The sequence below is a fragment of the Poecilia latipinna genome, unplaced genomic scaffold, assembly GCF_001443285.1.
Source record: "Poecilia latipinna isolate Pla-1442-1.1 unplaced genomic scaffold, P_latipinna-1.0 Scaffold733, whole genome shotgun sequence".
In the NCBI taxonomy this organism is placed as follows: domain Eukaryota; kingdom Metazoa; phylum Chordata; class Actinopteri; order Cyprinodontiformes; family Poeciliidae; genus Poecilia; species Poecilia latipinna.
The window spans coordinates 195,623-221,383 of NW_015113349.1; the positions used below are offsets into that span (position 1 = coordinate 195,623).

At 42.8% G+C, this 25,761-nt stretch overlaps 1 protein-coding gene across 3 annotated transcripts in view; it reads left to right on the forward strand.

Annotated features, from left to right (window-relative positions):
* Positions 1-1,008: 1,008 nt before the first annotated feature.
* Positions 1,009-25,761, forward strand: part of ebf1a (EBF transcription factor 1a) — a 78,007-nt gene continuing 53,254 nt past the window's right edge. Inside the window, exons 1-6 of one of the 3 annotated variants that reach the window (XM_015045582.1) lie at positions 1,009-2,095; positions 2,966-3,122; positions 4,271-4,334; positions 4,925-4,980; positions 7,874-7,947; positions 9,334-9,402. In XM_015045582.1, the coding sequence (XP_014901068.1) occupies positions 1,962-2,095; positions 2,966-3,122; positions 4,271-4,334; positions 4,925-4,980; positions 7,874-7,947; positions 9,334-9,402 (554 nt within the window). In that variant the 5' untranslated portion in view covers positions 1,009-1,961. The remainder of the gene's footprint in view (positions 2,096-2,965; positions 3,123-4,270; positions 4,335-4,924; positions 4,981-7,873; positions 7,948-9,333; positions 9,403-25,761) is intronic. The other 2 variants (XM_015045581.1, XM_015045579.1) reach the window with 2 other exon arrangements.

Genomic DNA, 25,761 nt, shown 5'->3' on the forward strand with positions numbered 1-25,761 from the left:
AAACATATCAGCCTCAATGGACACAACATAAAAAAACGGTAGACCATGTTGTGTAAAGTTCTAATCAAAATATTTGTGCAGGATGTACCACAACAAAGAGTTTTAACCATTATTAAAGACTACATTTTCAAGCAAAAATCCTTAATTAAAATTGAAATATTACAAAAAAAAAAATAAATTTGTTTTAGTCCAACAGCGAGAAATGATGACAAGAACAGCCTCTCTCTGCGCTCTGCTTTTAGCTGTGCAACCACTGTACAGTTTTACGTTTCTATGAGCATGCAAATTTTGTTAATCTTTTGTTTTTTTTTCAGCACTTTTTTTTTTAACACGGCCTAGCGCAGTTTAGCATGTAATCCTCATATTTATTCTGGATTTATAGCATACACTCCCTCAAGAATTGAAGTGCATCTAGTAAGATCTAATTTCAAACCAACCGACTGAGAAACAGAGAGAGAAAACTAAACTGTGCGCAGCGGTTGGCACGATGGAAACTTTCTTAAGCTCCTAATCCGCCAGAGTTGAGAACTTGGACTGCTCAGCACAGCTAATTGAAGCTCTAGTAGCAAAAATCAACATTGAATTTGAAGAAATGTTTCTGTTTTATTTTTTCAAAGAACATGCGTGCATAATGTCAGCTTCTCATCCTGCACTGACATCCCCCACTTAAACGCAATTGAATCTGGGCGCAAGTCTCTCGTCAACGCATGCGCTTCCCTCTAGAAAACAACGAGAGAAGAAAAAAAATAGTATTTTTTTTTTATACTCAGTTAAACATCTGTTCAATTATTATTATTATTATTTTTCTTGTCTATCCCTATGTGAGCTGAAGTGAAATCGCGGCAGGCAAAATATGTTCCAACAAGTTCCCCGGGTCTTCTCCTTACTTCAGACTCAGCGTGAGAACTGCTTAAATTGATGTCCTCCCCGTGAGTCGGTGTTTGATTTTTTTTTGTCGTGAACAGCTACATTAATTGCAAAGCGAGGAGGTGCACTCAAAAAAAAAAAAAAAACACTGCATGCATGCGCACCCACTGAGACGCACGCACTCGCGGCGGGGCGTGCGCGGGACGGCTTCGAGACTTAAGTGGCCGGGGCGGGACGTTGCGCCGGAGCGAGGCGGGGACAGGGCCGCGCTCCCGGTCGGGTTGGTGGACATGCTGATTGCCCGTGTCATTAACGGAGCTCGGGAGGGAGAGAGGCGTTCCCAGAGACCACGCCTCCTTCGCCTTACTATAGTTTCTCCTGTTTGGCATCCCAGAGATGGTCCGAAGTGATTCCTCAGGGGAAGCGAAAAGAGCGCAAATCACCCGAGCCGGAGCGGGCGCAGCCGAGCGGCGGATATACCCAGGACCGCCTTCTTAATTGCGCTAATCTTCCGTTTTATCCATCTGAGCCGGAAGGAGGACTTTTGCTTTGAAAGCGACGGAGCAAAGAGAGAAACCTGTTTCATCTTTCATCTTTGGCCCTGTTTGTTGCAAAAACTGACATTTTTATTTTATTTTTTTTGCTTGTTTATTTTTTGTTTTGCTTTTGTTTTTATCAGCTGTACCTTGATCCGAGGAGGAAAGGCGGGGGGGGGGGGACTGTCGCCGACTCAGCGCGCACTCTCATCCTGCGCTTCCCCCTTTCATCGCTCTCACGTCGCTCCTCTTCACAGCTGCTGCCTCCCATTCTTCCTCAACATGAGGAGCAGCTAACCCTGGATGCTGACAGCTCCCCTTTTTCTTCCCCGCATGTCGCATCTTTTGTTTACTTTGAGTGGAACGCGCGCGTCTAAACACCGACTGGAGTAGACCCACGCCACTTTGCTCCTGTGACAGCGCTATCAAAGGGAGACGCCGAGAGGCGAGGAGGGGAGGCAGAGAAGAGAGGGAAAAGGAGGATAGAGACAGAGGCGAGAGAGAGAGGACGAGAGAGAGAGAGAGAGAGAGAGAGAGAGAGCGTGAAGGTGCGTTTTGATGTTTGGCATCCACGAGAGCATCCAGAGGAGTGGGAGTAGTATGAAAGAGGAGCCCATGGTGGCCGGGATGAACGCGGTTCGGACATGGATGCAGGGCGCCGGAGTGCTGGACGCCAACACAGCCGCCCAGAGGTGAGCCCGAAGCGGACGAGGCGCTGCGCCGCGTTCCGCCGCTCTGGCACCACAGCGGGTGGAGAGAAAAGCGCGTTGTGATGTGCGGCGTTTAAAGACGGAGCGGCGGATTCACTTTGGGGGCAGAACGCGTCCCCAGAGGACGCAGTGGTGGGATAACCTCAGGTCCCGCTGGCATCTCAAGTTTTTTGTTTATTTATTTATTTTTCACCTCGGATTCAACTTGTTTCAGACGCGTTTCAGAACTGTTTGACAGACTTTCCAGCACGACGCGTTTAAATGCGGCTTTGGCCCCAAAGTTTTTAGTGTGCAAAAGAAAGAAGAAAAAAAAGTCAGCTCTGAGTTTGGGCTTGGACCTCTCAGTTCGCAGTGATTTATTCTTCTTCTTCTTATTATTATTTTTTATTTTTATTTGCGTTGAGATGAAGCAGCTTTCCTCGCGGGTTTTTAAAGTTTGCATGCATTGCGAGAATGCTATATTTTTGTTTGCTTTTAATCAAAATCTCGAAGTTTCTGGTGCGTATTTACAGCAGGCCTACATCTGTCTTGTCCAAATTATGACAGTCATAATTTAACATCGGTATATTTAACTTTTTTTTTTTCATTTTTGCTTGGATTCACATGTAACATCTCAATTTATTTGTTCGATTTTAATGAACTAATTAAATGAAATTGTGCACGTGTCACCTAACAATTTTAAGTTTGGATATAGATGGGGAATAAGCAACTGAATCAGTTAGCGTGTTAATTTGTATTTATTTATTTATTTATTTATTTTTTTGGTACTTTTATTAGATGTATTTCGTTTCACTGCCGTCCGTGTAGCCTTATTTTATTTTATTTTATTGCTGATTTTGCCTGTGTCCGCAGCGGAGTGGGTCTCGCTCGGGCGCACTTCGAGAAGCAGCCGCCCTCCAACCTCCGCAAGTCCAACTTCTTCCACTTCGTCCTGGCTTTGTACGACAGACAGGGTCAGCCGGTGGAAATAGAACGGACCACATTTGTCGACTTTGTGGAGAAAGAAAAGGTGAGTTTAGATTTTTTTTTAATTCTCTCACATATATATATATATATATATATATAAAGGTGATTAAAACATAATTGATATGTTGATGAACCGCTTAGAAATTAACCAACCGAAATAAGGAATGCGCGTCTGAGCCACTGATTCCTGACACGATGTATATGAAGCTGTTAAGTCAAAGTGATAAATTACCAGACGCGAGTTAACAAAGTAGGCAGACTCACACAGCAGGGATCATTTCTTCCTTGAAGGCTTCCCTGATGTGATTTTTAGCTGTGGCTTACGAGAGCACCACAGACCTCTTATTACTGCTGATTATGTTTTGATAAAATGTGAAGCAATTCCGCATTCGTCTTTGGATTTACTTTGTCCAATTTGGGACCTTTGGTTCTCAGTTTCCGCTCCTGGTGGATGGTTTTTTTTTTTTCTTTCTTGTTTTCCTCTTACAGCTTGAAGCTTCCAGATATCACCAGTCACAGTGTTTTCTAAACTTCAGTGTGGCATCAGTAAAACATCAGAATTAGTTTTTTACTTGGTGCGTCTACTACGGGTTTCACCCCGATCACAATAATTTGACGATTTTTTTTAAATTAAAATGTTAATTATTAATTAGCAGCTTTTATTAGTTTTGTATGTTATTAATAAGATCCAAATCTGCTGCTCATTTATTGAGTGACTTTACGGTTGCGCCGCGGCTCATTGAAAATAGAGAATAATGCAAATTCTGATTTAAGCAAATTTGGAAAAGAAAGAAAGAAACAATACAGATCCGGTATTTTGGTAGCTTTTATAAAAGTTATACGTTTTTTTCTTTTATTCAAAACACAAAACAACAAAAAAATCGAGCTCGTTTGTTTAATTTTTAAATTATATAACCAAATAAATCTGCATGCGTTATTAACTTTCCGCCAAATCAGTCTAAGCCTGTTTATTTATTTATTTCTATATTTATTTCTTTTCCCAAATCTTGTCAGTGTTTGCTTTTTGTAAAACGAACTGATTTGATTCTGATCAGAGTTTGAGCCTCGCCATTTTTTATCTAAAAATAATATCAGGCGGTGCTCCCGCTGTAAGGGTCCCAGGAGGAGAAGGAGGAGGAGGATAGGGTTTGCTCTGACCGCCTCTCTCTGTGTTCGCTTCTGTTTTTATAGGAAACGACGGGGGAAAAGACCAACAATGGCATTCATTATAGGCTTCAGCTCCTCTACAGTAACGGTGAGGGGTTTTTTTTGTTTGTTTTGCTTTGTTTTTATATATATATAGATATATATCTATATCTATATATATAGAGAGAGAGGGAGAAGTCAGAAAATCAAAACTTGTGAAACGTTAAAGATACATGTATTGGTTTTATTTACATTTATTTGTTTTGTTTGGTAAGACTTTTATTTATTTTATTTGCCTTCATTTATAAATATATTGCTTCTTAATTACTCATCTATTTAACTCAAAAATTAAAAAAAAGTGCTCTCTATTAATTCTGTTGTGTTGATGTAATAAATACCAAAAGGAAAAGAAAGAAATTATTTAAAACATAGAAAATCCCAAATCATTTTGATTCTCTCTTTTCTGCTATGGTTGTTTGTGTTGTATTTAGAAAATGAACGTTTTGGTTTCAGCCAAACTCACTGTTTTGCAGCTCAAACTGAAAGTTATTAAAGAGAGTTTGGAGTGTTTTTTTTTGTTTTGTTTTGTTTTGTTTTGTTTTATATTTTTTGAAAGAGCAAAGGAAACAGAATGACTATGTCTGAATGGGTCAAACTTTTCCCCATTTGAATCTTTTCTCTCTCTCTTTCTCTCTGAAGGAATCCGGACAGAGCAGGACTTATATGTTCGGCTCATTGACTCCATGACTAAACAGGTAGGAAGGAAATCCTGCATCAGGTTTTAGGAAAGAAACATAAGAAAAACAAAAAACAAAACAAAAATCTAGTTTATATGTCCTGCTGATCTGGATGTTTACCCCCCCACCCCCTGCCCACACATGCACACGCACGCAGAAACACACACACTCGCCCTGCCTAGCTGCAAAGTCTGTGTCTGGGACCCTTAACTTCAGTACAGGCCAGCCAGCTTGATAAACGACCTGTCTTACCTGTGGAACACATTTACAGAGGCCCAGAAAAAGTAGAGGACATGTGTCCTCATACTCCTCTCCACAACAGCCTGCAGGCGAGGATGGTGTGCATGTGCTTATTTTTTAGGAGGCGGTTTATGTATAAAATTGTGTGTGTGTGGTGTGTGTGAATATCTGTGCGAGGCGCAGACGTGGTTGTGTGTCAGTGTTGGAGAGAGACAGTGATGCATGCCAGCTCACTCTTTGAGGACCTTGACCCTCATTTCCTCAATGTGAAACAGAACAAACTATCCTGGAGTGTGTTGTTGCGGCCATTGCAATCACACACACACACACCCACACACACACACACACCCACACACACCAAACAAAAAAACAGAGTGGTTCACATGTTAGCTGGCGCACTCTGAGGGAATTCTTCGTGGGGCTGAATTAGACGGCGAGGAGTAAAGTAAAGCCCCCTCAACACTGTTTTCATATCAGGTCTTTTGTTTTGCCAATTCCGCCTCTAGTGCCATTAGGCTCGAAGAGAGTTTGTCTTAGAATGAAAAGAGTAGGAGGAGATGATGTGTGTGCATGCATGTTTATCAGCCCTGGTGTGTGTGTGTGTTGGTGGGTGTGGGGGGAGTTGTAGGGGTGATCAAGCCCTAGAGAGCATGTTGAGTGGGGTTGGTGGGGTAACCAGACTAGATTTTTGGACGGCGTACTGCATGGACCAGATGGTGCACTATACTCCAGTCTGGCAGTCCAACTGCTCACTGTACACTGCAAACACACACACGTGCAAGTACGAACGCATACGCGGCGCATACACAAGCACACGCACGCACACGCACACACACACACACATATGTGCGCACACAAACAATTTTCCCTCTTACCGTCTCTGTCGGAACACAGCGTTCCTGTTCGGGAGGACTGGATTCCCACGATACGTGCGTTTGCCAGATAGACAAACATTTCTACCAAAATGAAAGACACACACATCCCTCTGTTTTTTATTTGGCTTGAAGTCCTGGTTGACTTTTCATCAGCACAGCATGCAAAAAAAACATGAATTCACAATGATTGTTTTTTTTTTTTTTTTATCACATTCTGTCCTTGCAGCTTAGGCAAAGATTATGTTTGGTCTGGTTGCCTCACAGTGTCAAGGACCTATTTACTCTACAAAAAGGAGGAGAAAGGAATATTTTCTTCCACCGTTGCTTTGTTGAATTAAAGTCAAGATAGAATGCATCTGGTTCAAGAAACGAGGCAGATAAAGTGTGAAACTTCCAAAGAAAAATAGATAACACGGGAGGAAAGGAAAGGAAATGGAAAAGCACGGAGAGAAGCAGGGAAACGACACTGACAGAATAACAATAATATATTACAGGAAAACTATTCAATCGCATATTTGGCTCCCAATATAAATATTACCGACATGGACAAATATGTTGGAAACCCTCGTAGAGTCAAAATGTGTATTAATATTCTACTGCAGTAACATAATCTCACACTAAAAATAGAAAAAATTAGCGATGTGACCTGAAACAATAATCGCATCATTAGTGGTGCATCTGCTCATGAAGCTTTTTTGAACACCGTTTTCCAGTAGGACAGCTCCAAACTTTCTCCTCTCACAGATACAGAGAGAGGAGATCTTTGACTAGATCTAGATCATCCAGACTTTGTGGTCTTCTCTTTCGGCGTTTTATCTTCAGCTTCCTTCAAATGTTTTCTACAGGATGTAGGTGTGGGGGCTGAGACGGTGATGAAAGACGTCTGATTTTGTGTCTGGTGAAGCACTTCTGTGTTGATCTGGCCAAATGTCCTGAATCATTTAACTTGCCGAAACAATCAATAATGACCCATTTTCAGTTTTTTTTGTTTTTGTTTTTGTTTTGTTTTTTGACACAGGTCAGCAGATTCTTACTTAAAATGCACTCATATTTTAAACATTTCATAATCGAATGAACTCTAAAAAGGCTAACAAGACCTTTGAAAGAGAAACAGACCCACCGCATTACAGTATAATCTTTTGTGACAGGGTGCATTTGGGCTTTTCTACTTGTTTATCCTTCTTTTAACACCAAACCCTCCAAGACGAAACGTCTTCGACCAAATCACACATTTCCAGTTATACTTGCAGCTTCTGCTTATATTTGTGATGGTAGGACAAAGGATTGGTCTTTTTTCTGATATCAATAAACTATAACCATTAGTTGTGCTATAGTTGTCGTTACATGGTTGCTATGGAGACTTGACAGCATACCAAGTCAAGTCAGGTCAGATGTGGCAAATTGAAATATACAGATTATTTAATATTTCAATCAATTTATCACAGGGACGTACAAATAATCGTTTTAAAAATGTATTTCAAAGGAATTGTTTAGTTATGAAAAACTCACTGTGATCATTCTGCTACAATCATGATTTGTTTTCTCTTATTTAATAAACACATTCAATTTAAAGGCTGGATTTCTCTAAATCTTTCAGTGTGAGATTATGGTACTGCAATTAAAAATGAATGTATTTTAGGGGTTTTTACACATCTCAACAAAGATGAATGAATATTTGTCCACAAATATTCACACATGCACAAAAATGAACAAATGATGAGCTACACGTGTCCCTTGCATCAAACATCCACAAAAGTAGGAACTGAATTCTTTTCTGTTCCTCGTCTCTCTTCTAGGCGATTGTCTATGAGGGTCAGGATAAAAATCCAGAGATGTGCCGGGTCCTGTTAACCCACGAGATCATGTGCAGGTAAGCCAAACTCAAACCGAGCTCTTTATTTATGTCACTTCACAACTGAGAGAAAGAAAAAAACAAAGCGCATAGCTAAATTATGATAGAAATCTTATCATTTGCCTCAAAGTGGGTTGGAGAGAGCTGGGCCCTGGCCTATTTCTGTTTTGCGCGTGCATGCATGCGTGTGGATCCCTCTCATGTTCAGCTAATTAGGACAAGGAAAAGCTCATTACTCAAACCCATCCTCCTCAGGTCCCCGCGTAACACTCGGCAGTTTGCCTCGTCCTGACACCGAGCTATGTGCAGACTCAGATTTTGCGTGAAACGCCGCTGCGCACTCGCGCTCGAAAAAAGTCGTGTGCGCCATCGATTACAGGGCGCCACGCAAAAGCCCCGCCGCGGCGTCCCAAAGCGAGCGTCCGGCTCGGAAGAGTTGCGTGTAGAGAGAGCGTCTGGTGGCGGCGCGTGTAGCGGCTTCCTGGTTATCACACGAGGCAATTTGGACCACTTGTTTTCATATGCTGCAGGAAACAGAGGAGATCAGAAATCTGATCTGGCTCTCCAAGCCTGTGGTCCTGAGGGACTGGAGAAAGCATGGAGGGGGGCTTGAGGCGCGGAGGGGGGGGGAGGGTCAGCCTCTCAGTTGTCTTCCTCCTTCTCCTCCCACACACTCCTCCGAGTGGAAGCACACATGTAGTTAGGCGCAGGTAGACACAGACATGCAGACACTCAGACACAGAGGAATAAAGGTAGACGTGGTGATACTTTTTCTTTCAGGGATGGGGTGGGTGGGGGTGGGTTGACGTTACACTGTTACACCGTGCTGCAGTCAAATGATTCTGAGAGGACTCGTCACATCAGTATGCAGCCCCCTTTTTACCCAGCATGCACCGCTCCCCAGGTCCAGTGGGACCACTCTGTGACCCACTTCTGAGAGAGAGAGAAAGAGCACAAAATGAGAGAGAGAGAGAAAGAGAGGGGCGGGATAGAGGGAGGGCGACGAGAGCCGAGGAAAAATAGAGAACATAAGATGTCTGGTTGTGTGATGTCTGACAGAAATGGAGCTAACCTGAGCCCTGGAGGCTAATTCAAGTTTGTATCTAGCCCCGTTGCAGCTCGCTCCCCCTAAACTTTGCCGAAAATCACTCCGCTGATCCACAGAGCGAGCCCCGGTCTTACCGTGAAATCCACATCTCGTCTCCTTTTTTGAACTCCCCAAAAAAGTCTCACGCCCTCTTACTCCCCATTTTCTCTTTCCTGTACCCACAGATGTCTTCCCATCTCCCCTTAGAGTTGTGTCTGTTTTTTTTTTTGTTCTCTCTGTTGTTCACATCTTACTGACTAACTCCCCCCCTCTCCCTGATGTGCCCCCTCTGCTGTTCTGTTGCCCCTCACCTGCAGTCGGTGCTGTGACAAGAAGAGTTGCGGCAACAGGAACGAAACCCCATCAGACCCTGTCATCATCGACAGGTAAGCAAACCTCACCCTTCGAACCCGTGACACGATTCCCTCATCATCACTGCTGGCACAAAACACGGTGCCCAGCGGCGGTACAAGAGCCACGGGGGAAAAACAAATCCACAGTTCCAAAAAGGGCACAAGAATCAAGATTCCAGCAGGTTTTGATGTCCGTTTTCGTCTGCGAGAACTTAAACCTCGCGAGCCTCGTAAAGTGGAGGCCACAGGTTGTTGTTTGTTTTCAGCGACCGTATAATGTTCTGTGTAAGGAAAAAAAAAAAAAGGTGCGAAGCAGCTGTAAATTATATTCCAGGGCTACGAGTGGATGAAGTGCAGGAGCAATCACGCAGCCGTTGAGCTCGGTTTCAAGTGTGGTCAAACAGTGTTTGTGCGGTTGTGCTGATGTCTTAAGAGATGAGCAGTTTGGGTTACAGCTGCAGTCTGGGGGTGAATGCGAGAGTGTGTTGGCTGAAAATTGTTTGCTGCGTTTTGACAATCACACACACACACACACACACACACACACACAAACTGGCCTTAAGTGTGTGCCTTTCTCCTGCTGTCATAAACTAGCTCTGAGCGATGCTGCGGCTTGTGTGATTTAAAGCCAGTCAGGAAAAAAGAAAAGCCCTGTAGATTTACTGTCCAGCCTCTGCTGGAAGTGTGTGTGTGTGTGTGTGTGTGTGTGTGTGTGCGTGTGTGTGTGTGTGTGTGTGTGTGTGCGGAGAACTTGCGTGCTTTTAATGTAAGGTGTTTATTTGGAGTTCATGCATGAAGATTAGAAGGGATAACTTATGAAATTAGATTGTGTAAGAAAGCTATAGGCAGTCAATACGTTACCTTCAGTAAACAACTCCTGGCATCTGCAGATTAGCTTGAGGCTAAGGCTAACAGCAATCACAACCATGTCGAAAACATCACAGCACTCATAAACTTTTAAGCTTCAGTCCTGCTTGCGTCAGGCGGTTATTTGCACAGAAGCTAATATTTATTTACACAAGAACTAGAGGTTGGAGGCAGTGTGAGTGGTAGCGAGAACAAAACATGTAAAAGCACTTCCAGTTAGATTAACTGCCTTATATAAAAGTGAGCCAGTGCTAAGATCCATAAAATGTGTTCTCTGAAACAGTTGCAATACTTTTGCCTTCACACAGTTTATATTTTATATCACACAGCTAATGGACACACATCGGGAGAGCTTCAGTTCCACACGTCAGTCATTAATGCGCGTCAATAAAGACTCTCCTCTGGGGGCATTTGATACGAGTTTAAATTATTTCCAAATATTCAAGGAGCATTTTTTTCTTTTTCTTATCTCTCTGCTCTGAAGCATTTTTAAATACATATTTTCTGACATATTCTTTCAGTAGTTAATTTCCTAAATTATAGAAAACATAGGTCAATTATAGTTGGATAAATGTACTTTATAAATAAAGTTCACCTCCACATGTGTCAGCTGGTGACTTTAACACACATTGGGCGGGATATGTTGAAGTGAAACGAGACGAGATTTCTGGACTGGACATTTCTGAGTGGAACAAGTTTAAAAAAAAGTTTGCTGGTGTTGGGTTAAGAAAAAAAGGGCTTATTTTTATACTTTTGTCATAGATCATCGTTTTTTATTGCTCTTTTCTCTCACTGTAAGCTGTTTAAATGTTAACTTCCCAGAGGAAAAACACTGCCTCTTACCTCCATTCCCCTAGTAAATAATCTCTGGATTTTGTAAATAACCACTCGGTACAAACAGAGTGACAGGATAAAACTTCATAAAAAGATATTTGCATGAACTGCTGTGACAATTTTGAGGTTAGAGTAGTTTTAAGAGAGTGGAAAATCAATCTTGGCCACCGTAAACGTAGAGATTAGCTTGAGCGTCAACAATCAAAACACTTTGATTGTTGCTAACTGAAGGAGCTAAAACAATTATCTACCAAAAAGCTGAAGACAACAGCTGGCTTATGAAACAGTCTTAAAAATGCCAATTTCTAAAACATCACAGTAGTTCATACAGGCATGTTTTCATTGAATATTTAGAGACAAGCTGATCATTTTTTCCCATGGAAATTGATGTAGCAGGAGGCAGTGCCACTTCCTAAGTGAAACTCTTAAGACCAGAATATTACTGTTTTTACCTAAAAGTCCATGTCAAAATCTGTGAATTAGCATTCACACATTTGCTATGGTTATATTCTATGCTGCTTTATATCTATAATAAATTCACTCTGTCCAGATTTACAATACTCAGTCCTTGTTTCATTCAGGAAGATAATTTGTGGTCCACCTTTAGTAAATAGTCATCGTGTTTTCTATGAATAAGCGCCAAAGGGAGGTTTTACAATTTAGAAAGTAGCATCGACATAAACTATTATGTTATCTGTTTGAAACTGGAGTTGTTGTTTTAAGACAGCAGAAAGCCACTTTAGGCTAGCTGTTAGCATCAGCCACCAGGACCAACTAATGCTAAACACAAAGTCATTTAATCTGGTGCACATGTTAAAATCTTATCTACATCAGATAACCATCTGGATATATTCATTCGGTTTAGATGAAGATTAGTTGGTCCAAGAAGCTAAAGATAACAGCCAACCAGAGTGGGACCAAGACCAAACCAAACTCCTACAGTCTCAGAGCAACTTCAATCCTGAAAACATATCAGTACACTGAAGAATCTTAAGTCTTAGCATAAGTATTCACAGCAAAGGAGGATATTATTTACTTGGGGAAGCAGAGTTAGAAGTCAGTGCACCACCATTTATGTGAAGTAAATACAGAGAAAGTTCTTCCAGTAAATGGAGCTATTTCGTAGAAATGTAAATATTTGTGCTGTTCTTTTAAATCTCTTTCCTTTGTATCATCAGTGAAGAGGAACTGATAACAAGAGCGTCATAGTGTGTCAAATTAATTAGCCTGTTGACACCTCAGGAAACACTTCTTCTGTTCTCAGTACATTTATGATGGCAGGCCTCCTAACTCCATTTGAAATGTAAATAGCTGTCCAGTGATTAAGTCACAGCAGTTTTATACCTCACAAAAAAAAATTAAAAAATAAAAATCTTTGATGTTCTGGAGTTTGGAGTAGATTTAACTTTATTTTCTTCTTAGCCGGTTCATATTAGCTGCTATAGCGTTAGCATTGACACAGAACAAATCTGGATGTGTTAAATAAAGTTAGCAGGAGAGCTGTGTACAACGGAGAATCCCTGAAATAATCCCTTCAGGACTGCTCTGAATACATTCCAAAAAGAATCACTGTACAGCGTCCCTGTTTTGTGAGCTGCAACAAGTCTGAGTGTCTACTTTCTGTCTGATTTGAATTTGTCACGTTTGAGTGTTTTTTTTTTTTGTGTGTGTGTTAATGAGGCAGTGACCTGTGCTATCCGATGAACGCAGCTGTCCTGTTCTCGCTGCTGCTCCGTCAAAAGCTACTCTTTACCTGCGTGAGCATATGTGTTTGTGCACAAGTTCTGTGCGTTGTTTTTGTGTACGTGTGTGTGTGTTTGTGTGTGCGTGTGAACGCCACCCTCGTTCTGCTCCATTGAAGCGGAAGGCCTCACCTCAGCGCTCCCTGAGACAGCTGCACCCCACCACGTGGCCTCAGACATACACGCCTTGCCCATCACTCTCTGTCATTTATTTTTGTATTTTTTTTTTTGTTTGTTGATTTTCTTCGTGAGAATACTTGTTGATTTTTTTCGCCCCTCTCTCTCTCTCTCTCTCTCTCTCTCTCTCCACGTTGTCATTTTTTGATTCACCCCGACTCAACTTCTCCTCGGCGAGTTGAGCGGCAAGCGGAGGAGCAGGCAAGCTGAGAAACGGCTTAGCCGCGCCGAGCATGTGTTGTGTTGTGGCGGTATTCCCCTGACGCCCGATGGCTCAGGTGTGAGGGCAGCGTTAACGAACAACAAATTAGAACAGGGGGAGGCAAAACAACAGCAATATCTCAGCTTTCCTCTCCAGCGAGCACTCTTCTTTCTGGACAGGAAAAATAGGTCAGGTGAGTGCAGAGCTTCTGGAGAGGGCGGCATTTTTTTTTTTTTTTGAAAGGAGGGACTGTAGGGGATTAAGTGTGAAGGAGGGGTGGGGGGGACGAATGATACGTTTGCTCATTTAGCACCAATATATTCTTGGCAGTTGTAATAATCAAGGATTCATAAACAAACAAACAACTGCGAGGCTGAAACTACTGACTCAATTACCATGAGCTCCCCTCCTTCAAATTCATAAAGAAATACCATCAGCAGCCCTTCTCCACCCTTGAAGTTATTTAGTTCATTAAATAAGGGCTCGTTAGCCCTCTGCTGTTTCGCAGAGATGATTAGATTTTACAGCCCTAATTAGCCCGGCTAGCTCTAACTCTTCTGGAAGAGTAATGGGTGTGATTGCCTAATTAGCTCCCTCTCGTTAAGTCGGGAGAAACAGGCCACTGCAGCAAAACCGCGGGAACGAGGAAAAATAAAGTCAGCTAATGAGAAACTTATTTGATTGTTAGGAGAACAAATGTGGTGCTGTGTGGAATCCGCGTCGCTCTGGGTACTGTACACGCTCACCGGGAGAATCTCCCCTCCTGATGAAAAAGACAGTTTTGTTTGGGCTTTAAGCTTTTATAGGAAAGTGTGTCTGTTTACTATGTGCTTTGCGGGAAACACTTGTACGTTTGTAGTGTTTTGCTGGAACTGCGAGGAGCATCTGAGCAGCAGGCGCAGACACATCTGTTCGAACATTTGTGCGAAACACCTTGAAAAAACGTATTTTAATGGATCTCACACTGAAAAGCTTTCAAAAATCGAACCTTTTGTTCGATTCTAACAAGTTATGAAATATAATTTTTTTTAATCACTGGTTACTAGAATCCCTTAGAAAACTTTTAGAAAAATGTAACAGAAGTTTTCAGGAACCTCTAATTAGTAATATTTGTTGATATCAATACGTTAATATATGTTGGTGTCATTATGATGTGACATAATCTTGGACAGGGACTCAAATTTATATTTTCAGCACAGACAGTAAGAAGGATGTGGTAAAGGCTCATTTTTGGAGTACTTTGGCAAAAACAGGCATCTTGGCATCTCCATAGTTACGTAGCAACCGGTGGTTTTGAAACGCCTTACCTGGACATTAGTTTGATTTTTCTTTTTGTCAGAAGAGACAAAAAATAACACTCCATGTGCATTTGGTGTGAAACAATAATTAGGTATAGAGGAGGGGGTGTGATGCTGTGGGTCTGTATTTTTTTTTTTCCTCTAATGGGCCTGGGAACCTTGTTGTGAGAGTAAAGCACAAAATCTTTGAAATACCAGGACATTTTCAATAAAAATCTGCCTTTGGCAAAAAACTGAAAAATGAATCACACAGAAATGGTTCATCAGACACAATCAGTCTTCTCTCTCGTCCCCAGACCAAAAATCCTTGAAGTGAGCATAAGAGAAGAGCCAGGACTCTGGTCAATATAAGAAAAATAGAGCTCCATCTGTTTGGATGCTGCAATGTTGTGAAATACTGTAGAAAACACCGAACAATCACACTGGGAAGAGTTTTGTTCAGCAGGGATATCAATAACACCGCTGGAGATTATATCAAAAACAAATGTTTCTTTAGAAAAAATTGGTTTCCTTAAAATATAAAGTAAATCTCAAAGTAAAAGTTCAATTTTTACATTTTTTCCCCAGTGTGCTGTGCTACTACGATTAAAAAAACAAACAAACAAAAAAAAGGCTCATGCACGTCTTTACTAAATGTACCGTTACACTTGTTTACCTTCAGTGAACTTCAGAGACAAGCAGTTTTGGTTGACCTTTCTGAAGTTTTCTTAAACCATACGTCTACAGTCAGCACTGTAAAAAAAGAAAAGAAAAAAAAGAAGAAGACAACTCACGCCATCCCTTATAAATCCAACCAGAGAGGTGGCAAGCTCTTGGAAATTCAGGTAGACTTCCAGCTGACATGCCGTGTCCGTTCTTGACACCGGTCAAGGGAAGCAGCTGAAAGGTGAGATGCTGCTGTGCGTCTCTCCCCCTAGGGATGCATGTGTGGTCCGCTGCAGCCTCTAACGGTGGCAGGATATTACGAGGGGAGTCCTTAACCCCTCAAACCTCAGTTTCCTCTCCTCTCCATCACTCCTGGTTAGCGTGGGGGCTAATCATATGCAGGCACTGGCTATGATCAGTCCATCATGTGCCTGGATGGGCCTCAAATCACAAACACATTTCCCTGCCGGCTCATGCACAACCAACACCCGTCCCTCTGCGAAGCGTGTGTTAAATGCGCGCTCCCTTTTAATGATGCTGCCTTGAGATTTAATTTTACATCAGCGCGAAGATCAGATGCATGAATTTAAGTTTGTGGTGCTCAATGCAAAATCACAAGGCTCATCTTTGTCAACAGTTTTAGTCATCATCGGCCATTCTTCATCATGAAGTGTGTTCAACTAAACAGTTTAGCATTGCATTGAACATGTATTTGAAAATTGCCTCTCTAAAGTCTAAAGGGTTAATTAATTGACACCAGGTTAAGGTGGCATCATCCTCTGTGCAGGAGGATCCCACTCCCTGGAAGCAGCCGCTTCGTTTTGGATGGGATAAAGTCAAGTTCATGCGTAAAGCGCATTTCAGCCTTATTTAAATGTTGAATAAACACTTAAAAAAAACAGCACAGATCTCAAAGTGGGAATGACAATCCATTTTCTGTAAGCTAACAAAAAGCTTCTCAAATCTGTCGAACATCCTCTCTTTGAGGTTGTTTCTCTCCCTCCAGCACCATGTGTCCTCTCCTGGCTCCCACCACCTGTGTCCTGTGGCCCTTTCCTGCTCATCCAGCTCCCACTGGCCTTCTGCAGGGTGTCCCCCAGGCAGAGACAAGGGGTGTGTGGAAAGACTCTGTGAGCAAAGATAAGGATCCACTGATTTGACCCAGCAAGACCAATGGGCTGCCCCTCTCCGTCGAAAAGGGGTCAGCCCAGACAGCGTTTATTGCTGTTTCTGAGCGTGTATGTGTTTGGGTTCAGCACACTCCCCCGGCCCGTCTGTTAATGTTGCCCATTTCCTCGCATGCGTGTGTCTGCGCTTGGATATCCATATTTGTGTGCTGACAGAGGCCATTTCCCGACGGGTGTGTGTGCTCGCTCGCGCGCGCGGCGCTCTTGAGTGAAGAATGTCGGGCAGGAAGTGCTCCTCCCGGGGAGGGTGATGTCATGGTCGACTGTTTCCTGTTCTCCGAGCCTGTGAGGCAGGCTCGCTCTCGGCTCCGCGGTGGGAAGTTTTACACTTGCGGACTGGGTTCATATCAACACCCGATGCATCTCAAAATTTTGCAGAGTTTGGGACATTTTCCACAGCGACGTACTCCCAATTTGTCTCAGAATCTCTCCTTTGGGGAGCCCGTTTTTTATTGTTTTGGTTGTTTTGTTTGGATGCACTTCCTGGGGTGAGAGGTCATGTGTTGCCTTAGCTGGCTAACGTGCAGTAGTGAATAATGTATGTCATTGACTTTATGTCAGCCCCTCTAGCCCCCCCAAGCAGAGCCCACCCATGTTTAATTCATCCATCTTGTGTGTGTGTGTGTGTGTGTGTGTGTGTGTGTGTGTGTGTGTGTGTGTGCACGCAGGAGTCTGTAAGCATGTGTGCATGCACATAAGTCTGCAAACGTGTGTGTGTGTGTGTGTGTGTGTCATTTAGAGGCCCAGTCTGCACCTGTCCAGCCATTAGCCCCCTTCTCATTTGCATTTGATGCTAATGCGGTTTACTGGCAGCGCCATCCGTCCCTTTAGTTTAGTTTCATTTTCAGGACTGTAATACCGAGAAGGTGAGCACACACTGCTTGAGGAGCCGTCCTACATTCTTCGGACCGCAGCTGGCGGCGTGTGAATATCAGGGTCTTCGTTATTTTCTATCCCATTCCTGTTATGTTTCATGCTCTGCTCCACTTTTTTTTTTTTTTTTTGACACGCTGTCTCTGACCACCTATCAGAAGCTTTGACATTTCCCACCAGGACAAAAGAACACTTGAAACAGTGACATGACAACCCCGGGGTGACACCACGTTGTTGCAGTTTTTTTTTCTTTTTTACTTGTTTTATTTTCTTTTATCTGGATTTCCTTCGAAAGCTCCACAGCCTTCCCTCTCCTAGGAAGATGTTTGCGTTGCTGTTGATGTGCTGAATTTTTTTTTTTTTTTTTCATGCAAGAGGTTGTGGGAAGTAGGGGGGCGCGGATGCATTAGATGTTATGGGAGGCTTTGAAAAGGACTGGCCCTGAGCTGGTTGTGATGTTTGTGCAGGGCTCAGGGGCAAGGAGGGAGAGCTGCTGGCTCATCGATATGCAGGCAGAACTCCCCTCCCTCAGGTGCTATAGTTGCCTCGCAAATTTGCCTCTCTCTCTCACACACACACACACACACAAACACCCGCACACAAACACACACACACAAGAGCAGCAAAAAATATAGCCCATGTCGTGCAAAAATGTTGTGCGCACACACACAAACACACGTGCAGATGCACATTGACCCGCAGCTTTCTGCATCTGTTTGGTTGTGTTCTTATTTTTTTCTTCCCCTTGCGATGGTTCCCTTACCCACCCGGCTGCCCCCACCCCCAAACAGCGCTGGAGGAAAGCGGGTCCCAGGGGGATGGACGGCTGTGCTGATTGACAGCAGTGAGTTTGGAGGTCGAGGAGCCTCCAAAACAGCACAGCTTTTTTTTTTTCTCCCCCCACTCTTCTTCTCATCTGGACCTTCAGCCTTCTCACCCAAGCAACTGGTTCTCTTTTATTTGTTAAACACCCCACAAAAAATAACCTATTATTTCCAGAGCATGTACCTCGGTTGTGTTTTATTGTTTCTTTTCTATTCCAGTACATTAAATTAACTGAAACAGTCTGTGCTCTGTGGCAAACTAGATTCTGGAATTTTTTTCTGTTTTTTTATTAATGCTTAAATTTTTGTTGACCCAATAAAGTAAGTGGAGTTAGTTCATACTTTATAGGTGGTTAAGTTAATTCTTTCCAGCTGACTACAGGTAAATGGCAGTTTATTAGGGCATATAAAACATAATTTACAAATGTGGTAGCAGTGAAAAGTTCTTAGTTTTTTTTTGACAAGTGGACATTTTCTTTATTAACTTTAAATGCCAACATTGTAGCCGCATTTTCTCTGCAAAACTGCTTTGTCTTGCAAAGTAGTATGACGTGAGAGAAAGGATTATTTTCCCATTCCTCTTTAAACCACAGCTCCATTCGAGTCAGAGCATCTATAAACATTAATTTCAGTCCTTGCCACAGTTTCTCTACCATAGAGTGGACCTTTCAGACACAGGAATTTGTTTAGATTCTCATCATTACATGTTAGGGTTGTTGTTCTGGTGGAAAGCAAACCTCAGCCCCCGTTTCAAATATTTTGCTGCCTGTATTAGGTTTTTCTTCAGGGATTGCTCCGTATTTAGCTCTGTCCATATTCCCATCGGTTCTGAACAGCTTCCCTGTCCCGGCAGAGGAAAAGCATCCCCACTGTACGATGCAGGTGAGCTCAGGGTGATGTGCAGCGACGGTTCCCATCCATACATAGCGATCCACAAGTTTTACCATGCCTCCAAAGTTGGCTTGTTGACATTCTCAACAGGATTCGTGTGGCAAAATAAAAATGCATTTCGATAGCATTGTATATCACAAAACGCCCCATGAAGGTAGAGCAATAAAACAAGGTACAGATTAAGCCCAAGCCGGTGTGAATAAAACTGTTTTTACTTGTTTCTTTAAAGCATTTGTGGAGAGAGAGTTGGAGGGGGTTCCAAATCCTCGGAGTCAATGCCTGAAAAGCCTGGTCCCCTCAAGGGTTTTTAGAAAAAAGGTTCAATCGGCAACATCTGACTCACAGTCCTCCGAGTAGAAGGCGAAGATAGAAGATTCAAAAAGGTCCAGAATGTATTTGGGATCCTGGCTGTGGATTGTCTTAAAGGTTAAAACCAAAACTTTAAAATCAATCCTGAAGTTCACAGGAGGTCAGTGGAGGGAGGCAAGAAGAGTTTTGTCTGCTCTTCTGTTAGATTTTTTTTCCAACAGCTTTGCTGAATCGTTTCTTCACAGACTGAAGGCGAGACAGGGAGGTCTTATTCAAACAGGTAAAAAGACTATTACAATAGTCTAATTGTCTATTGTAATAGTCTAATTGTTAACAAACACTCCCGTCTGAGCTGTTGTTTTCCGTAACTCCTCCAGGGCTGTCGTGAGTTTTTTGCTTCTCTGACTATAGTCGATCTACTCGTGGTTCAGCCTTCTCAGATTTTTATGTTGAACGTAGCTCCGAACTATTTCCAATGCTACTTGACAAGCTGTTGGCCGGGATCTGTAAAGCAGCCAATCCAGGAGCTCCATTTATTGTTCTTAGCGCTGATTGGCTGTAGATATAAGCTTCTGTGGTAGCACTAAGACGGTTCCTCTGAGTGTTCATGCATGTTAAAGTATATTTGGTGTTTGAACTATTACAATAGGCAGTATTTTTGGAGGAGGTCTCAAGTACTCAGATTTTAGCTATTCGCTGGTGGCTGCGATCCCTGACCTCTGTAAATACACTGTAATGCACTCCTTGCTAGGTCTATCGGTTTGAGTTTACTACCATACAATTTCTGTTATGAGCTGATGGACTGAACAGTTCAAAACCTAGTTGTAAGCTTCTTCAATAGTTTATCTCTTACCTTGTCTGATCATAGAAAAGCTGTGTTTATACTGAAGTGAAACTACACACAAGTAGACTACAGTTCAACTGAATTTTAATTTAAGGGTACCAGAGTAAAGGAGTGAATACAAGGTAGACTACGCTTTAAAGATTTATATTGGTAGGACATTTTCAACAACATATATTGGGGCTGAACAAGATGCTGAAAACACCTGGGCAGATGTCAACGATTGTTGCAATGACTGTATAATTGAAGAAGCACGACATTAACAAAGCAATATTATTAATGTCTTCAGTTTCACCGCAAATGTTGATCTCAGATAGTGAGAAGTCTGAGCTGGTAGTGTAAAAACGTCTAATTAATTGTTCCCATCGCAACAACGTGGTTTTATTGAAAATGTTCTGGATAAAGCTGCTGTTTTGTTAATTACACAGCTCAGCTGTAGTTTTTCATAACACATAGAGAGATTGAATTGCATTGTACTTACATGAATACCAAACAATTTTTTGTGGTGCCGTTGGGAAAACAATACATTTCCGACATATTGTGCAGCTCTAATGTGTAGAAATTTTGCCAGTAAATGCCAACAAAGGACATTAAAGTCTGTGGCTGCAAAGTGACAAAAAGTGAAAAACTTTAAAGCTGGCCGCGTTGCACGACTCAAACTCGGCTTCTCACCTTTGCTCTTCGCTCTGCCTTTGTGTTGGTGTTTGTTCCCTCCCAGAATGACGGGGTTAGGCTGGCCAGAGCTGACCAAAATGAGCAGTGTTCTACCCCTCAGAGAGCTATTTAGGACTTTCTTTTGTAGTGTTGGAGATTACAGGCTTGGGACGTAGAGGAACAATGGGAGCCTGAACAAAATGGAGATATATTTACCGTGTGAAAGGGCCTCGTGTGCGACGGCATGTGGTACGGCGAGCGAGGAGAGCGTAACGTTTTCCAGGATTTAGTCCGTGACTCGCCCCAGAAGATGTGCTCAATTTGCTTTTTAAATGAGGCGTGAAGAGAGCGAGCGTGCAGTGTGATGGTATACATTCAGACGTGCAGGACTAAGCGTGTGTGTGTGTGTGTGTGTGTGCGCGCGCGCGCGTGTGTGTGTGTGTGTGCGCGCGCGGCACAGGATGCAAGACTTTGTTGTCTAAGTGCCCCGATGTGTGTGGACAGTCTAGCACACGGCCCACTAAGTGCTCTCTCACAGCCAATGTGCTACATGACTGCTTGTGTTGCTGCTCTTAATTGAATAGACACACCAGCCCCTCTCTGCGAAGGATACTCAGGCCTTTCCCTTCGTAGCAGGCTGAGACCGTGTGACACCGAGCAGCGTCCCGATGTCAGCCCTCAGCGATGATTCATTGTTTACTGATTATTTCTGCTAAGTGAGAACACAGACCGTATGCTTTATGCCAGATCCCCTCCTCCCTTCCCCAGCAGCCTGGTGCGTCTCACTTCCTCACCAGCCAGCTTCCAGGACTGGCCCTTTCTTCCGTGCCTCCGCCACAGCTTTGCGGCCCAGGATGTGAGTCCAGGTGTCCAGGATGAGCGCTTGTGACCCGCTGGGTTTTGAGCGAGATGCAATGCTCTGTTGATTGTTTTCCATAAATCTGTCCAGGAAGAATGAATTGCTTGGGCCAGGCAGTGTGAGCGGCGCTCTCAGTTTCACATGTCACAATGAAAGGAAAGCCTGGAGGAGCCAGGGAGGGAGAGATGTGTGCTGTGATAGTGGCAGTGGGATTGTGCAACTAAGTTCTGGTGTTTACACGGCCTTACAAAAGTGTTCACACCACTTCCAGTTTTTTTGTTTGTTTTTTTTTTACCCTGCACAATGTGTTTTATTGGGATTTTAGGTGACAGAAGAACACAAAATACCTATTTTTCTACCTATTTTTTTAATTATTTAAAATTAAAATCTGCATGTATCTGTATTCACCACCCAACACCTTTTTACCTCTTGCTGAAATCCAGCTGTTGCCTTTAGAAGACACCCAGTTTTCCAGTAAAGTACACCAGTGTGTGACATAAATTCAGCATAAATGCAGCTGATCTGTGAAACCCTCAGAGGTTTGTCACAGCAGAATCTGTCAAAGAGACTTTATTATCCATGGCCTCAACAAATCTGCTACATAGGTGACAAAGCAAATCCGTAGAAGAAGATGCTCCGGTCAAATGAGATGAAGATGAAACTTTCTGGCATATGTGCAAAGTGTTTCCGTGCAGTGGGAAAATACCAATCCACTTCATTAGCTAGAAACTGCTAATGATGTGGATTGGACCAACACACGCACAGGGAGAAACTCTGTGCAGAGGGAGACCCCAGGCTGGGATTCGAACCCAGGACCTTCTTGCTGCAAGGCAGCAAAGCTACTCACTGCCCAATATCTAAATCATCCCTTTAGATGTATGTTTTTTTAAAATGTTTTAAGGATGATTTACCTTTTTCTTTGAAAACATGAAAAGAATACGCTTATAAGCTATTCTGAAAGCCATCAATGTCCCAGAGCCCAGCCATTTCATATCTGCTCTCATGTGTGAGTTTTCTGGCATTGAGCTTGACTAATTTGAGCCGTTCTGTTAGGGAGACAAAAAGACATCTTCAAGGGTGTATCTGTGCGTTAATTAAATGTAAAACGGACACGACGGCGCGCAGACAATTATGGTCAACAGCACTGTCTGATCAAAGGAACGACACTTCCTTCCATTCCTCTTATATTATTTTTTTCCCATTACTTTTCATTCAGCATCAACAAATGAGACCCAAGCACATGTCACTGTTCCACTTCAAAAAGCCAGCGCTGAATTTAAAGGCCCTTTGTTTGTGTTTATGTAACTCATGAGGGGAGACAAAGTAAGGCGTAGGCAATCGACTGAGACACTTTGTTGTTCTGCACAGCTTCACCCCCTTTATGTGTGCGCCGCGAACGTTGTTGGTTTGTTTACCGAGTGGCTTGACCTCGCTGGGAGGAATGTTCACTCGTTTCCTCGTCTTTTGTCTCTGATTTTCTTCCTGATCCATGTGTCTCTTTCCTCCTCTTCTTCTTCTTCTCCTGCTTCTTCTTGTCTCCTTCTCTGCCTGCCCTTCTGTGTGTGTCTAGCTTTCTCTTTGGTCCTCCCACTCGAAACTCCAGATTTAACTCTGGAGGTTCTTCTGGTTAATCACACTTGGAATCTTCCCCAGTGTTTGAACGCTACCTCCTCTGCAGCGCGCTCTTCCTCGACAGAGGGAGTCGCGCTAATGATCCCGGTTATTGGCTTCTTCCAGCGCCGGAGTCGCGATTTACATGAGGTGACATTCAGTTCAAACGAGCAGGCCTTTGCAACCTTATTTTCTTTCTCTGGAAAACAATTAACCCTGCTGCTTGCTCGCCCTGTTACTTCTTTCTACCCCCCACCCCTGCTTCGCTACACCACTCCCCCCTCTTCTTCTGGTTATTGTCTTTGCACAAACAGGGAAGATTTACTGCCAAAAGAATGAAGGGTGTGTGAAGTTTTTCAGTAGCAAACGAGTCACTAAGTTCTTCTTCTTTGACTCTGAGGAGCTCGGGGATGCTTTTTGTGTGGATCCAGCATGGGCGGCTTTCCTAAACTGTGTCAAATTTGTACAAAAAACCAAGAACCCATGCGTATGCATCTCTGCGCTGACCTCGGTAAATTTAGTGTACGCTCTCTTCCGCACACCCCCACGAATAGACATATAGCCCACCGAGGCACGTTCAAACGCAAAGACAAACTTTACAAGCGTGCCGCTAATGAAGCGCATCTCTCTTCTGTCATGGTGCCCATGTTAGCATGACAAGATGTTTACACACGCAATCACGGCGCCGCCTCTGATGTGGGCCCGCGATGAAAGGGAAGACGGGGAGAAGAGGGAGGCGTGACGGCAGGCGTCAGGTGTGGACCGCTTTTCTCTGCTTGACAGTTCTGATGGTATCCCACTGAGAGACGGAGATAGAGAGGCACCTGGAGAAATACATCTTGGGAGGGAAACACTTTTCTTTTCTTTCCCCCCGCCCCGTATCTATGGAGAAGTTCTCTCGGCTCAGCTTCAGGGACATTCAGGAGCGTTCATGCTAAGATGAATTATCAAAAGTTTCTGAAGTGGAAGGGAGGATGCTTCTAAATTAAAACTGGTCCAATTACCTTTAGAAATGAAAAAAGTTGTAAATGGAGTCCTTATGTGTGTAAAATGATGAGAAATTAACACACTTGCATACATGTGCAATGCCTTGTGGCAGAAAACTAACATCTACCTACATTTTTAAAATATCTTAAAAAAGGGGAAACATGGTGTTACCAGTATTATGCTGCCGGGATGGTTTCCCTCATCGGGGATACAAAATCTGGTTAAAGTTGAAGGAAAGACGGATGTAACAAAAATATTGCAAATCTCAAAGGAGACCTGTTAAAAAAAAAAAAAAAAGCAAAAATATGATACCGAGGCTGCTGAAAGTTCGTCTCGTATAGTATTGTTTTAGATTCTGATATCTTTACAACAATGTTTTTCTTGCTTAGTGCATTACTATATGTTGGTCGATAAGCTAAAATTCCAATAAATGCATCGAAGTTTGTCAAGTCAAGTTTATTTGGATGGCACATGTCAGCATAATACAATAACCTATTAAGAAACAAACAAGAAACATAATATTTTGTTAAATACCATCATCTAAAACAAATCATCAAGCAAATAGACATCAAACATATCAATCAATGTTCCATTTAATATGAATCAACTCTGAGCAGGTGGGGATTTTGGGTGAATAAGCAAACTCAGTGTTTCAGCATCTTTGCGGTTTTCTGGAAGCTTGTTCCAGGTTTGCAGTTGCGTCCCAACAAAACACTGCAAAGTCTGAAGGCCAGGGCTACTTTTGCGAGAGGTTGTGTGCATCCTTGAATCCGGAGAAAAACAATTAGACCTAAACCGCTTCCCCTTGTCCTGCAGTGTAGATTACAAATGAGCAAACCTGGCATTTATCACATTACTACAAACATTTATTAAAGCCGGTTCCCCTCTAAAGCTGCAGAGATAACAGTGGGTAATTGCAGAGACTGGCTCTATTAGTTAAGTATGCCTAATGTCACTGCCTCAGAGCATTAATGGACGCCGTTGTATTATGTTCCTGCACTCATTACCACCCCACTCCCCTTCAAACAGATACACACAAAATCTCCCACACACCCTCTCCCCACCCTCCTCCTCCTCCATTGACCCTGCAGCAGGAGTCTGTGCCACTCTAATGAGAAATGGAAAACACTACTCGGAGAGCTCCAAGACACACACACACACAAACACACGCATACACACTTATACAGGAGCATTCATACTCAACGGGAGACATTACAAGGGGACAGAGGGGTACAACACCATAATCACACACGCCCAGGGAAACAATTGTGCCGTTATCCGAGTGATCACATTATAAAAGTTTAATAAACACCAAACGGCCTAATGGTGAATTAGCCCCGCATCTGCCCCGCGTTGTGCCAGGCTATAATTAGTGATTTAACAGAGACAAACAAATGTTTTTCAGCCTGAGCTTTTTTACAGGCGACAGATTTTTTATTATTATTTTTTTTTTTGTCAGAGGTAATTATCTTGTTTGTCCAGAAATTAAAGGAAAGCGATATATATATATATATATATATATATATATATATATATATATATATATTTTTTTTTTTTTTTTTTTTTTTCTGTCCTGGAGACACAAAAAATA